The sequence below is a fragment of the Gracilinanus agilis genome, unplaced genomic scaffold (genome assembly GCF_016433145.1).
Source record: "Gracilinanus agilis isolate LMUSP501 unplaced genomic scaffold, AgileGrace unplaced_scaffold52741, whole genome shotgun sequence".
NCBI lineage: Eukaryota > Metazoa > Chordata > Mammalia > Didelphimorphia > Didelphidae > Gracilinanus > Gracilinanus agilis.
This window is the reverse complement of record NW_025387734.1, coordinates 1-14,137: the sequence shown is the minus strand read 5'-3', so window position 1 is coordinate 14,137 and position 14,137 is coordinate 1. Positions and strand designations below refer to the sequence as shown.

The window sequence follows — 14,137 nt, the reverse complement described above, 5'->3', positions numbered from 1 at the left end:
GCCTGCCCTTGCCCCCGGCCCTTCCAACCCTCCAGGAGCCATTTTCTGCTCCCCCCCCCCCCCAATGCTGGGTGACCCTCTTCTGGGAGGCTTCTTCCTCAGGCCCGGTGGGCTGCCTGGTGGAAGCAGGGTGGGCATGGAGCACCCCCTTACCCTGATAGGCCTTCTCCCGCCTCTTCTTTTCCGTCTCGATGTACTGCTCCGAAGCCCCCTTGATCTTCTGAACCCAGGCCGTCCTGAGGGGTAGAGAGAGTGTGAGGGCCCTCCCCAGGCCGGACCCTGACTGGCACAGCCCCTGCCCCATGCTCCGGGCCAGGGAGGGTCTCCAAAGACCCCAAGACACGGCGCTGGGAGGCCGAAATCGGGCCATCTTGGGCCCAAGCCTTGCGCAGGAAAACCTGGCACTGAGAAGGGTCTTTGGAATGTCACGGAGGGAGCTGAGGGACAGGAGAGGCAGTGGGAAGAGCAAGCAAGGGCTTCTGGGAAAAGAACTGGGGGAGAACAGACACCAGCCCCACCTCAGGCTTCCAACCCTGCGACTGCCCAGCCTTTTGTGCCCTGGGGGAGGCCGGAAAGCAGCCAGAGGCCACTCGGGCCTCTCTGTGCCAGGATAGGAGGCCTTCGCTGCCTGCCCTCAGGCTAGGTTAGGAGGCCTCCTCTGAGGCCCTCCCTGTGATCCCGGCTGACAAGCCGCCCTGCTAAGATGGATGTCAGATATTGGGAAATAGAGGGTGAAGGGGGAGTTCGGGAGACGTTCTAACAAGCTTCGGGGACTCGAAGCCGAAGCCAGCCGCCATTACCTTCAGGCATGTCGGCCTAGAGCAGGCCCCAGAGCAGGCCTTTATGTGAATGCAGACAAACCTCGTGAAGCTCTCCCTGGCGGGGAAGAGGGAAGCCCAGCCAGGCCTAAACACACACATCTATGAAGACAAACATGCCTTTAGGTTCTCCCTCCATCCTTTGAATACTCGCTGGACTCCTCCTGAGTCTTCCCCTCGGGCAAGCAGCTAGAGGCCAGCCCCAACCTCGGCTGCCCCCCTGGCGGCCCCCCAAGCTGAGGAGGAAGGTCCGAGGAGGGCCATCTCCCCCAGCCCAGGGGCTCCTCATTGACCGGCCTCAGTCTTCCCATCTGTGCCCTCCAACTCTGGGTCACCCACCTGCTGAGCTCAGATGGATGCCATCTGTGCCCCTCTCCTCCCCAGAAGCTGCGTGCCAGACTCAGAAAGTCTGAGTTCTATATAAATGAAGATTTTGAACCTTGGACTGCATCCCCTTGAATCTCTCCTGCACATCCACGTCTGACAGTTGGCTGTAACGCCTCCCTCTTCCTCTTTGGCTCTGGGAGAAGGCTGGTGAGGACCTTTTAGCTAGTGTTTTTTGTTTATTATTAACCATACTTCATCAAAATGCAATATTTAGTTCTTTGTATATTCATTTCAATCTCCACATTTATGGCTGACCCCTTCAGGACACAAACTCTCAAAAATGTTTTTTTTAATCAGATAGCTTTTAAGTAAAGTAAGTTTGTCCGGCCTCCACCCACCCAACATGAGAGCCCAGAGCTGGGGCTGCCTCTTCTCTCCTCGTGCCCTGCCTGCCTGCCCATCCCTCTGTTTTCCACCTTCTCCTGCTGCCGCTGCGGCTTCTCCCATCCATCTACTTGAGCCCATGTTCCTCACCGCTCCTGGACCAGCCCGTAGCCTGCGAGTCCTAGCAGATTTTTTCCCAATGGACCTGTGAGAATTCCAATCCCTTCCCCCAGCCCACATGGGTTTTCCAGCCGGAGCTAGCCATTTGTTAAGCCAAAGTCTTAAGCTGACCCTGGGCTCCTAGCTGAGAGAGACTTGCAACTCAGGGGTTCCCCCCCCCCCAGGAAGGGGACTTCTCTGCTGTTTTTCTTTTGAGGGCAAAGAGACTAAATCAGTAGATTTGAAGTAGACATTTTTGGGACTTTGTCTCTACCTTTTGGCCAGTCTTTCACATGCGAATACCCTATTTGTCCTCCCTAGTAATTTTGCCCTTCTTCCTGTTTACCATAGACAAACCCCATTCAGCCTTTTTTTTTTTTTTTTTTTTTTTTTTGAGGAATAATGCTGTTTCAAAGCATGTTTGAAACTCTAAACAATAGTTTGAGTTGGTAGGACTAAAAAGTGCAGTTTGGATCTGCTTAATTCTTTTTCCTAGGAGTTTTTATTTTCATTGGAGATTTTCCACTTTATTTACTTCTCAAGAATATGCAACAGGCTAGGAGGCTGTTTAAGCTAGAAGCCAAACTGAAATATTTTGACAAAGTTTTGAAAGTGTTAAATGCTCAGTGCAGAATTCTCCCTCACTATGACGAAATTCAGAGCTCTGACAAATGAAATGCAAATGGCTGATTTATATGGGGGAGAGGAAAGAATCTTAAAAAAGATCAGGAAGTTTATTGCTTACTAATCATTCTCAGCTTCTCCCCTCAAGATAGTAAACAAGTCTATTATGATTGGTAAAAAGGTTTTTGACTGCTCTGCCTGTACCTTGTTATTTGCTTATATTATTGTATTTGCTGATTTCTTTAAGGTTTAAAATTCTTTTATGTTTATCTGTATTAATCTAATTAATATCTGTTCTGTTATATGATTCTTTATCTGCACTGTTTCCCTATGATTTTACTGAACAATGTATCAACAAAGTCCATAAGTCTTATGTATCCTGGATTTGTCATCTTAACTAGTGAGGTCACATGTTGCTTATAAAGCCTTTTCTTCCTTTTTGCCTTTGTTAATTGTCACATATATGATTATGAATGGACTCTATTAAAACTGGTTACAGCCTGTATAAAACTTTGGAGAATATGAGGATTTAAGAATTCAAATTGTAAGTTTAAGGAGTCTTGAGAAATTACTTCAGATATCTAGTAGTTTCTGAATGGATACATATATACATATATGCATATTATGAAGAATGTATTAAAAGGTAGAGAAACAAATACAAGTTCCTACCAAAACTTTTTATATATAAAGCAGGAAGCCAAAAAGAGCTCCTGCATGCATAATATTTTAACTCTTCAGTTTAATTTACTTCTACAAGAACAATCTAGATTTCTTACCAAGGTTGAAAAATTTGCTATACCTGTAGAATTTGTGACAAGTATACATTAGTTCATGGTTTTTTTAAATATCACACAGCAAGTGGCTATATATAAACTCATGTGAATCCTATATAATAATGAGTTTGTTTGCTAGTATCAATAACTGGGCTATTGTGAATTTTGGGAATTTGGTACTTTATTTGAATGTGCATTATCTACTCTACTATTGTTTTGTTTTTACATATCTGTTATTTTGTAAAAATCATTTGCACTCACACAGTGGTTCATGGCCAAGTTTAAAAAAGGAAATGGATCTCATTTTTTCATGAAGAACCTTAGCATTCTACCTCTCCTTGGCTGATGCAGTGTGTCACTGATTCTATGCTAAATATTTTTTATTTTTAAAACATTTTTTATTATTTTCTCCTTGTATTTCAATATAGTATTTGAGTACTTTGAAGTACATATAATCAATATTAATTTTTTGCAGTAATATAAGTTTAAAATACATTTCTTCTAATGTCATTGCATACTCAAAAGCTTTATATTATAGAATAATGCCACTGATATTTTAAAATATTATGGGACTTTGCTTAATGATTCTGTCTGATTCCAGGAGAAGGGAATTGAAAAAGAGCCACTGCACAGTGCTAAAGAAGCACAAAGCGGGGGGCAGCTGGGTAGCTCAGTGGATTGAGAACCATGCCTAGAGGCGGGAGGTCCTAGGTTCAAATGTGACCTCAGACACTTCCCAACTGTATGACGCTGGGCAAGTCACTTGACCCCCATTGCCTACCCTTACCACTCTTCTGCCTTGGAACCAATACACAGTATTGACTCCAAGACCAAATGTAAGGGTTTAAAAAAAAAAGAAGCACAAAGCTGCATAGTGCCAATTGAGGACAAGGTCAAAGAGACCAACCAGTCCAAGTGGGATTGATGCAATTTTTTTTAAAACCCTTATCTTCCATCTTGGGAGTCAATGGGGGTCAAGTGACTTGCCTAGGGTCACACAGCTGGGAAGTGTCTGAGGCCAGACTTCAACCTAGGAGCTCCTGTCTCTAGGCCTGGCTCTCAATCCACTGAGCTACCTAGCTGCCCCCATGGGATTGATGTAATTTTGAGCCAAGACAAGAGGATTTGAACTTGTTTGGGGTTCAAGTGCAACTGTTCTGATATATATCAGAGGTCAGACTTCCCTAACCCCCAGCAAGCATCTCACTTTGGCTGCTATTCTTGCTCCTATAATCTAGTCCCTTTTCTGTCTTTCATAGTGTGGCAAACTTTCTGTAGTCCTGGCTACTGATTGGGTAAGTGCACAGTTACATAACTTACTTCAATTAGGTCCTGATTTAAGGACCTGTTATAGTTTTATTTTTCCTTTAATTAGGCTTTGACATTTTACATTCCATCCGCAAGTTATTTTTCCTCTTTTATGTGAGTTTTTTGATGGTTTTGATTTCTTTTACAATTGATTCATATGCCTTATAACTCAGCCATGTATCCTTGAGTGATCCCTGTGTTATTATCCACCTCAGGGGGGACTATGTTATTTTTGTGAACTTTGATTTGAATTTGAGCAATTTTAGGAAAAGAAACTTTCTACCTCCCAGAATCCAGAAGACAAACATGTTTGCAAAAAGGCACCATGAAGATGCATGAAGACACACTGTAACAGAAGATCCATATACAACTATGGGAAAGCATTTGTTTTAAACGTATGCTTTTATGCTAAGGGAGACTGCCCCAAATTGGCTTTTTTTTTTTTTTTTAATTTTAAACCCTTAACTTCTGTGTATTGACTTATAGGTGGAAGAGTGGTAAGGGTAGGCAATGGGGGTCAATGACTTGCCCAGGGTCACACAGCTGGGAAGTGTCTGAGGCCGGATTTGAACCTAGGACCTCCCGTCTCTAGGCCTGGCTCTCAATCCACTGAGCTACCCAGGTGCCCCCCCAAATTGGCTTTTTGTCAATGTAGTAATCATTGATTTTGTTCTCTTTTCTTTTTATCTACAAATTATTGCAATTTTTAAGTTGATTATTTTTTCATGATTCTTTTGGGGAGACTAGTCTCCCAACAGGATCACAGGGGGGTATGTATAAATGGAGATTTTGAACCTTATGCTGCATCCCCCATAAGTCCCGTAGTATTTCCCAAAATTCCCTTTAATCTCTCCTGTGCCTCCACATTTGCATGGTCATATAATTGTTTTATAGTTGGCTATAAATCCTCCCTCTTTCTTTTTTGCTCTTGGGAGCGGGCTGCTTAGGATCTTTTAGCTAGTATTTTTTTGTTAGTTTATTATTAATAAAACTTTATAAAAATATAATATTTAGGAGTTCCAGGTTAAGATGGAGGCAGAGTAAAAAGCAGCTTCTTAACCTCTCCTAACCCACACATATAAGACTCCTCAAGAGGACATAAAAACAAATCAAGATGAACGAAGGGACCCCACAACAAGGCGCAGCATTGAAGGTACATGGGATTGGGGCATTTCCATTCTATAAGGGGGTGAAATAGCTCTCACTGAAATGTGAGCTGAGCAACCCCTCTGCCCCACACCACCTACAGGGCCAAAGCCAGCACACAAGAGTTAGAGCAAGTTTGGGGCGACCATTAAGTCATTGGCAGAAACCTGGGATCACCAGGGCCTGCTCCTAAGAGCAGCAAGACTTAAGACTCCAAGAGGCTAAAGAACGCGCGGACTTTGAACACAGACCTTGAGCGCAGGCTGGGACGCAGGTACAGACGTGGATCCCAAGCACAGCCACAGACCTTGGGTGGGGACTGAGTGCAGAGGGGTGAGTGACAGTGGAAGAAGTGCCCTGAGACTATTAAAGGAGCTTCAGGCAGAAGAACAAGAAAGGGAACTACCAGGAGGCTTGACCCTGAGAACAGCTAGACCTGAGACCTCAGGAGCCTAAAGAGCACAGACAGACCCTGGGTGTGAGGATAAAGCTGAGAGGGTTCTGAGCTAACAATGGCAAGCCAGACTCGGGAACCCCAGAAGAGAAAGATCAAGAAGAAATCTTTAACACTAGACAACTTTTACACAGAAAAAATCCACAGAGCAAACAGCAGAGGAGAACAAACAAGTAACCATATCCAAACCTTCCCAAAAAAATGAAAACTGGTCACAAGATCTTGAAGAGTTCAAATCTGAGATTATGAGAAAGATGGAAGGGATCTGGTAAGAAAATAACAACCAAGGATCACCTACCCATCAAAACTGACTATATACTTCCAGGGGAAAGTTTGGGCATTCGACAAGATAGATTTCCCAGTATTTGCACAGAAAAGACCAGGACTAAATGGAAAGTTCGATATCCAGCCACAAAAACCAAGAGAAACACGAAAAGTTAAATAAGAAACAGAGGGGGAAAAAAGAAAACTTATTTTTAAATTTGCCTCTTTAAGGGCTTCAATAAGATCTAATTATTCATATTCCTATATGGAGAAACATTATGTGTAATTCTCTGTAGTGAACTATATTCGCTATTATAATAATTAGAAGAATTATTCATAGCGAGGGGTTGGAGGACTAAATGGTCTAAGATGATAAGGGGGGGTTGGAAAGCGGGGGGTGAATAGTAGATGGCACTAAGAGAAACTTGAATGAATAAGAAAAATAGGATATTCTATTACACACAAAGAGGGCATGGGAAGGGGAGGGGATGAATACTATTATAAGAAGGAGAGGAAGAGAGCATAAAGAGGTAATAATCAAACCTTACTCTCAGTGGAATTAACCCTGAGAGGGAAGAGTAGCTATATTATCCACTGTGATATAGAACTCGTATCTAACCCTACTGAGAAAAGTCAGAAGGGATCAACCAAGGGGATCAGGGGATTGGGGAGGTCAAAAAAGGGAGGGGAACAGAAGGGGGAGGGAATTCATTAGGCCTAAAAAATAAAAAGAGGGGAATAATAAGGGAGGGGGTAGAAAGGATAGTTAATCAAGGGAGGGGATAAGGGTTACTGGTTTAAAACAAATCACTGGTTTAAAAGAAAATAGCCTAAGAAGAAGGGGTAGAACTAGGAGAGGATACCAAAATGTTGGGGAATACACAACTGATAATTATAACTCTGAATGCGAATGGGATGAACTCGCCCATAAAACGGAAGCAAATAGCAGAGTGGATTAGAAACTAAAATCCTACCATATGTCATCTACAAGAAACACATATGAGGCGGGTGGACAAACACAGGTTTAAGGTAAAGGGCTGGAGCAAAATATTTTGGGCTTCAAATAAGAAAAAGAAGGCAGGAGTGGAGATCATGATTTCTACAAAGCCAAAGTAAAAGTAGATATGATTAAAAAAGACAGGGAAGGTCATTACATCCTGATAAAAGGCAGTATAAACAATGAGGAAATAACACTGCTCAATATATATGCACCAAGTGGTATAGCATCCAAATTCATAAAGGAGAAACTGGCAGAGCTCAAGAAGGAAATAGATAGTAAAACCATACTAGTGGGAGATCTAAATATTCCTCTTTCAGATCTACATAAATCAAACCAAAAAATAAATAAGAGATAAGGGAGGTGCCTAGAAAAATTAGATTTAATTGATATGTGGAGAAAAATAAATAGGGACAAAAAGGAATACACCTTCTTTTCAGCTGCACATGGTACATTCACAAAGATTGGCTATGTAATAGGGTATAAAAACATTGCAAACAAATGCAAAAGAGCAGAAATAATAAATGTAACCTTCTCAGACCATAATGCAATAAAAATAATAATTAGTAAGGGCACTTGGACAGGAAAATCAAAAACTAATTGGAAATTAAATAATATGATTCTCCAAAACCATTTAGTCAAAGAAGAAATCATAGAAACAATCAACAATTTCATTGAAGAGAATGACAATGATAAGACATCCTACCAAACTCTGTGAGATGCAGCCAAGGCAGTACTCAGGGGGGAAATTTATATCCTTGAGTGCATATATTAACAAATTAGGGAGGGGCAGAGATTAGTGGATTGGGCATGCAACTTAAAAAACTAGAAAGCGAGCAAATAAAAAATCCCCAGATGAAAACTAAATTAGAAATACTAAAAATCAAGGGAGAAATTAGCAAAATTGAAAGTAAAAGAACTATTGAATTAATAAATAAGACTAGAAGCTGGTATTTTGAAAAAACATAAAATAGACAAAATACTGGTCAATTTAACAAAAAAAAAAGGAAAGAAGAAAACCAAATTGACAGTATCAAAGATGAAAAGGGAGACCTCACCGCTAATGAAGAGGAAATTAAGGCAATCATTAAAAATTATTTTGCCCAATTACATGGTTCAACATTAGGAAAACCATCCACATAATTGACCATATCAACAAGCTAACAAACAAAAATGACATGATTATCTCAATAGATGCTGAAAAAGCCTTTGACAAAATACAGCATCCATTCCTATTGAAAACACTGGAAAGTATAGGAATCGAAGGACCTTTCCTAAAAATAATAAACAGTATTTACCTAAAACCAACAACAAGCATCATATGCAATGGGGATAAATTAGAAGTCTTCCCAATAAGATCAGGAGTGAAACAAGAATGCCCATTGTCACCTCTATTATTTAACATAGTACTAGAAACACTAGCAGTAGCAATTAGAGAAGAAAAAGAAATTGAAGGTATCAAAATAGGCAATGAGGAGACTAAGCTATCACTCTTTGCAGATGATATGATGGTCTACTTAAAAAATCCTACAGAATCAACTAAGAAGCTTGTAGAAATAATCAACAACTTTAGCAAAGTTGCAGGATACAAAATAAATGCACATAAATCATCAGCATTTCTATATATTTCCAACACATTAGAGCAGCAAGAGTTAGAAAGAGAAACACCACTTAAAATCACCCTAGACAATATAAAATACTTAGGAATTTATCTACCAAAACAAACACAGCAATTATACGAAAACAACTACAAAACACTTTCCAAACAAATAAAACTGGATCTCAACAATTGGAAAGCCATTGATTGCTCATGGGTAGGATGAGCTAACATAATAAAAATGACCATTCTACCCAAATTAATTTACCTATTTAGTGCCATACCTATCAAGCTACCAAAAAACTTCTTTACTGAATTAGGAAAAACTATAACAAAGTTCATTTGGAAGAACAAAAGATCAAGAATATCAAGGGAAATAATGAAAAAAAATGTGAAGGTGGCCTAGCAGTACCAGATATTAAACTGTACTATAAAGCCGCGGTCATCAAAACAATATTGTACTGGCTAAGAGACAGAAGGGAGGATCAGTGGAATAGACTTGGGGTAAGTGATGTCAGCAAGACAGTGTATGATAAACTCAAAAAGCCCAACTTTTGGGACAAAAATCCACTATTTGACAAAAACTGCTGGGAAAATTGGAAAACAATATGGGAGAAATTAGGTTTAGATCAACATCTCACACCCCACACCAAGATAAATTCAGAATGGGTGAATGACTTGAACATAAAGATGGAAACTATAAATAAAGTGAACATAGAATAGTATACTTGTCAGACCTCTGGGAGAGGAAAGATTTTAAACCAAGCAAGAGTTAGAGAAAATTACAAAATGTAAAATAAATGATTTTGATTACAGTAAATTAAAAAGCTTTTGTACAAACAAAAGCAATGCAACCAAAATCAGAAGGGAAACAACAAATTGGGAAAAAATCTTTATAACAAAAAACTCTGACAGGGGTCTAATTACTCAAATATAAAAGGAGCTACATCAATTGTATAAAAAAGCAAGCCATTCCCCAATTGATAAATGGGCAAGGGACATAAATAAGCAATTTTCAGATAACGAAATCAAAAATATTAATAAGCACATGAGAAAGTGTTTTAAATCTCTACTAATTAGAGAAATGCAAATCAAAACAACTCTGAGGTATCACCTCACACCTAGCAGATTGCCTAAAATGATAGCAGGGGAGAGTAATGAATACTGGAGGGGATGTGGCAAAATTGGGACATTAATGCATTGCTGGTGGAATTGTGAACTTATCGAACCATTCTGGAGGGCAATTTGGAACTATGCACAAAGAGTGATAAAAGACTGCCTGCCCTTTGATCCAGCCATACCATTGTTGGGGTACGACAAAGACTTGTACAAAAATATTTTTAGGCGCTCTTTGTGGTGGCAAAAAACTGGAAAAGGAGGGTATATCCTTCAATTGGGGAATGGCTGAACAAATTGTGGTATATGCAGGTGATGGAATACTATTGTGATCAAAGGAATAATAAACTGGAGGAATTCCATGTGAATTGGAAAGACCTCCAGGAAGTGATGCAGAGCGAAAGGAGCAGAACCAGAAGAACATTGTACACAGAGACTGATATACTGTGGTAAAATCGAATGTGATGGACTTCTGTACCAGCAGCAAAGCAATGACCCAGGACAATTCTGAGGGAGGGATTTATGGAAAAGACGCTACCCACATTCAGAGGAAGGACTGCAGGAGAGGAAACACAGAAGAAAAGCAACTGCTTGACCACATGGATCGAGGCGGACATGGTTGGGGATGCAGACTGGAAACTACCACACCAAGGCAACTATCAATAATATGGAAATGGGTCTTGATCGATGACACAAGTTAAAACCAGTGGAAATGTGCATCAGCTATGGGGTGGGGGGGAAGTCGGTGGGTGAAGGGGAAAGTAAGAGCATAAATCATGTAATCAGGTTAACTTTCTAAAAAATAAATATTATTAAAAAAATAAAAATAAAAATATAATATTTAGTTCTTTGCATACTAATTTTAATCTCTATAGTTCGAATCCAGCCTCTGTACTCAGAGGCAAGTTGCTCTCTCGCTGAGTGCCTCAGCTTTCCCACCTGTAAATAGCCCCCCAGATGTGAGGGAAGCATCTCTGAAGGGCTCAGCTCCCTTCTCTCAGTGCCATGCAGGGCCCATCCCTCCCGAGCAGGGGGCGGGGTCTGCACAAAGCCCTCTCGTTGGAGCCGCACATTTGACAGACAAGGAAACTGAGGCAGGCAGAGGAGAAGGGGACACCCAAAATGAGAATTGGGGAGGCACGATTTACAATTGGGTCTTCCTGACCCCAGGCCGGGCAAACACGCTGTGCCCTGGGGCACTTCCTCAAAGCTGGAATGGAGGCTGCAGCGGACTAAGACGGACAGAGAGGACGCTACATGGATAGCGAGAGGGATGGCCAGCTGGCTGGACAGAAGGCCAGGCCGGTCAGGCGTGGCCGCACAAGGGAGAAGCTCTGACCTCTCGTTGATGTTGTCTACGCGCAGCGTGTAGACACGGTCGATGTGGGAGATGTAGAAGAGGGGCTCGTCGCTGGACGGGTCGGTGGGCAGCTTGACCAGGACCTCATTCAGGAAGATGGGCTGTGGGGGACAGATGGAGCAGAGGCCTGAGCCACCCCCCAGCCTGGCCCCTGCACGCCCCTCCCTGGCCCCTCCGAGCCTTCCGTGGCCCTCACCGTCTTGTACATCTTGAACTGGACGCCGGACTTGGCGCTGAAGAGGCGGTCGAGGCCGGTGGGGGTGGGGAAGGGCCGGCTGCTGTGGGTGAGCAGCAGGAAGTCGGTGAAGAGGAAGCCGAAGAGCTCCTTGTTGCTTTTGGCCTTGTACAGCCTCCCGCAGTGCAGCAGCTTGCGCGGGCCCAAGCAGTTGGTCAGCGAGTTGAAGACGAGTTGCTTCAAGAGAGGCCGGGGGTCAGCGAGGGCTGGGCCGAGGGGCCGCCGGCCTCCCGGGGGAGCCTGTCAGGGCCCTCCGGCCGCGGGGCCCCACTCACCTCGGCGAGGCCTTCGCACTGGACGTGGGCCTGGATCCACTCGAGCCGATCCGAGTTCTCCTTCTCACGGACCCCTTCGTTGACCTGCGAGCAGAGCTCCTCGGCGCGCTCCAGGGCGAGCTTCAGGGCCGAGTGGTCCACGTGGCTCTCTGGGGTGTTCTCCAGGATCTGGGGGCGGCCGGAGGGCACCGACGCTGAGCCGGCGCCCGCCGCGGCCGCCCCTCCTCCTCCCAGGGCCCCGCCGCCCGCTCCGAGGGGCCGCCCGGGCACTCACGTTCTTGATGAGCAGCGGGTAGCGCGTGATCCTCTGCATGGGCTTCAGCAGGAAGCTGGACAGCGGCATGCCTTGGCACCGAGGGTCACACGCCAGCCTCTAGGGCAAGGAAAGAAGGCAGCTGGTTTGGCGGGGCTCCTGCCTGGCACTACGACCACCCTGTGATGCCCTGGCCAGGGCTGGGACTAGAGAAAGAGCCCCAGGACGGAGATGGACGAACACGGCGAGAGCGCTCGAACCCGGGGCTCTGCCTGTGGGCCCACCAAGAGGAGAGCCTGTGGCCTGGCGCCTGGGCCCGACTCTTCAAGGATGCCCAGAGCGGCCCCTGGGCACAGGCCTCCCTTGACGGCCTCGCTGGGGGCTGAAGGCGAAGGAGGCTGGACAGCGCCCGAAGAGGTCCGGGAGGGCCCTTCTGGAGTCAGGCGGCTGTGGCTGAAGCAAGGACTCGTCCGACGTGGATGCTGCCTTTCGGGGAACTGAGGGGCTCACCCGGACTGGTACAGGGGAGACCCCCCCCCCGGGGTGCAGGAGGGCAGGCCCGGCCCGTCCTCGCTTCTCTCTCTGGCATCCGGCCATGGGTGGAGCCGGCATGGAGACCGTCGTCCTTCCCGCCGCTCCTTCCTCTGCAAAGACGCCTCGTCCCTGGCAGTGGCGCCCCGAGCCTCCTCCAGAGCCTGCCCGCTTTCCTCGGTCCACTCTGCCCCGGGAGACGAGCACCGGACTGAGAGGCTGACGGGGGGAGGCGGCCAGCGTCCGGCCCGTGCCGGACCTTCAGGGAGCGGATGGCTGGCTCGGAGCGCCGGGCGCCGGCGGCAGGGCCTCGGTCCGGGCACCCCGCAGCCCCGCAGAGTCCTCGGGCCCCTCTGGGCGGCTCCTGCCTCGTCCACGCCGCTGGCAGCGTCTCCCCTCCTGGGCCTCAGCCCGAGTCTTCGTCCCTCCCGAGCCATCATCGGCGTCCGCCAGCCGTGCCGAGGGTGTCCGGGCTCTGGCGCCCGGGGCGGGCCGAGGCCCAAGAGGCGGCTGGATGCGGCGCCCCCGTGGGAGAGCCGGGGACCAGGCCCATTGGGGCGGGATCGGAACCCGGGTTCACGGTCTGCGGATCGGGGCTGGCGAGCCCCATTGGCCGCTTCCTTTTCTTTTTCCTCTTTGGGGGCCGCCGGGGGCCCAGGCGAGAGTGCCGGCCCGGACATGGGGGTCCTGGGTTCCAGTCTGGCCTCAGACGCCTCCTCACCGCCCGCTCCCCTGCCTCGGCAGCCCCCGAAGAGCCCCTCTTACAAAGGGGGAGACTGAGGCTGGCCACCGCGCCCTGATCCTGCCCGCTTGGCCACACGCCAGCCCAGATTTCCTCCGTGCCAAGGCCTCTTGGGCTCTGCCGTCCTTTGGGATGCGGCCCGCCCCGCCACTGCCTCTCCTCAGTGACCCTGCGGCCCCCCCTTCTCCTTTGGGGCTCCCCCCACCTCGTCCCCCTCCTGCTCTTCCAGGCCTTGCGGTCAAGTCAGTCTGGGGCTGAGGAAGCGGGAGAGGGGGAGGAGCTGGGGGGCCGGGGGGGGGGCTACCTTGAGGAACTCCTTGAAGTCGGGGTCCTCGTCCGTCTTGTGCTGCAGCAGGGCCGCCCCGTTGAGCTGGCAGCTGCAGAAGCGGATGTAGGCCTGCATGTGGGCCAGCTCGGCCGCCACGATGTCCCCCACCATCTGCACCGGCATCTTCTCGCCCCCCGTCTTCTTCCGCACCCGCAGCGCCCTGCGCGACAGCCGCCCTGAGCGCCGGCCCCTCCCCGGGGAGCCGGCAGGCTCGGGAGTCTGGGGGGCCCCGAGGGGGGAGGCGGGGCCGGAGCGCCTCACCTGAGCAGCTTCGCGTTGGACGCGATGATCTCCTTCCAGTTCACGAAGATGAGCGCCATCTCCGCCTCGCTCAGGCGGCCCGACTCGGCCATCCGCTTCTGGAAGACCTGCACGAGGCCCGCGAGCGGGAGGGTCTGGCTGGGCACCGGCCGCCTGGCCCGCCCCGTGCCCGCCCTGCCCCGCCC

General features: G+C 47.1%; 1 protein-coding gene across 1 annotated transcript; it reads right to left on the bottom strand.

Annotated features, from left to right (window-relative positions):
• Positions 1-153: 153 nt before the first annotated feature.
• Positions 154-14,059, bottom strand: LOC123255825 (intersectin-2-like; the record flags this gene model as incomplete). The annotated part of the gene is made up of 7 exons (XM_044684555.1): positions 154-236; positions 11,307-11,428; positions 11,524-11,739; positions 11,838-12,005; positions 12,112-12,210; positions 13,668-13,851; positions 13,953-14,059. Coding segments are annotated over 7 exons (979 nt in total), but the record flags the coding sequence as incomplete, so codon positions are not given.
• Positions 14,060-14,137: the final 78 nt, after the last annotated feature.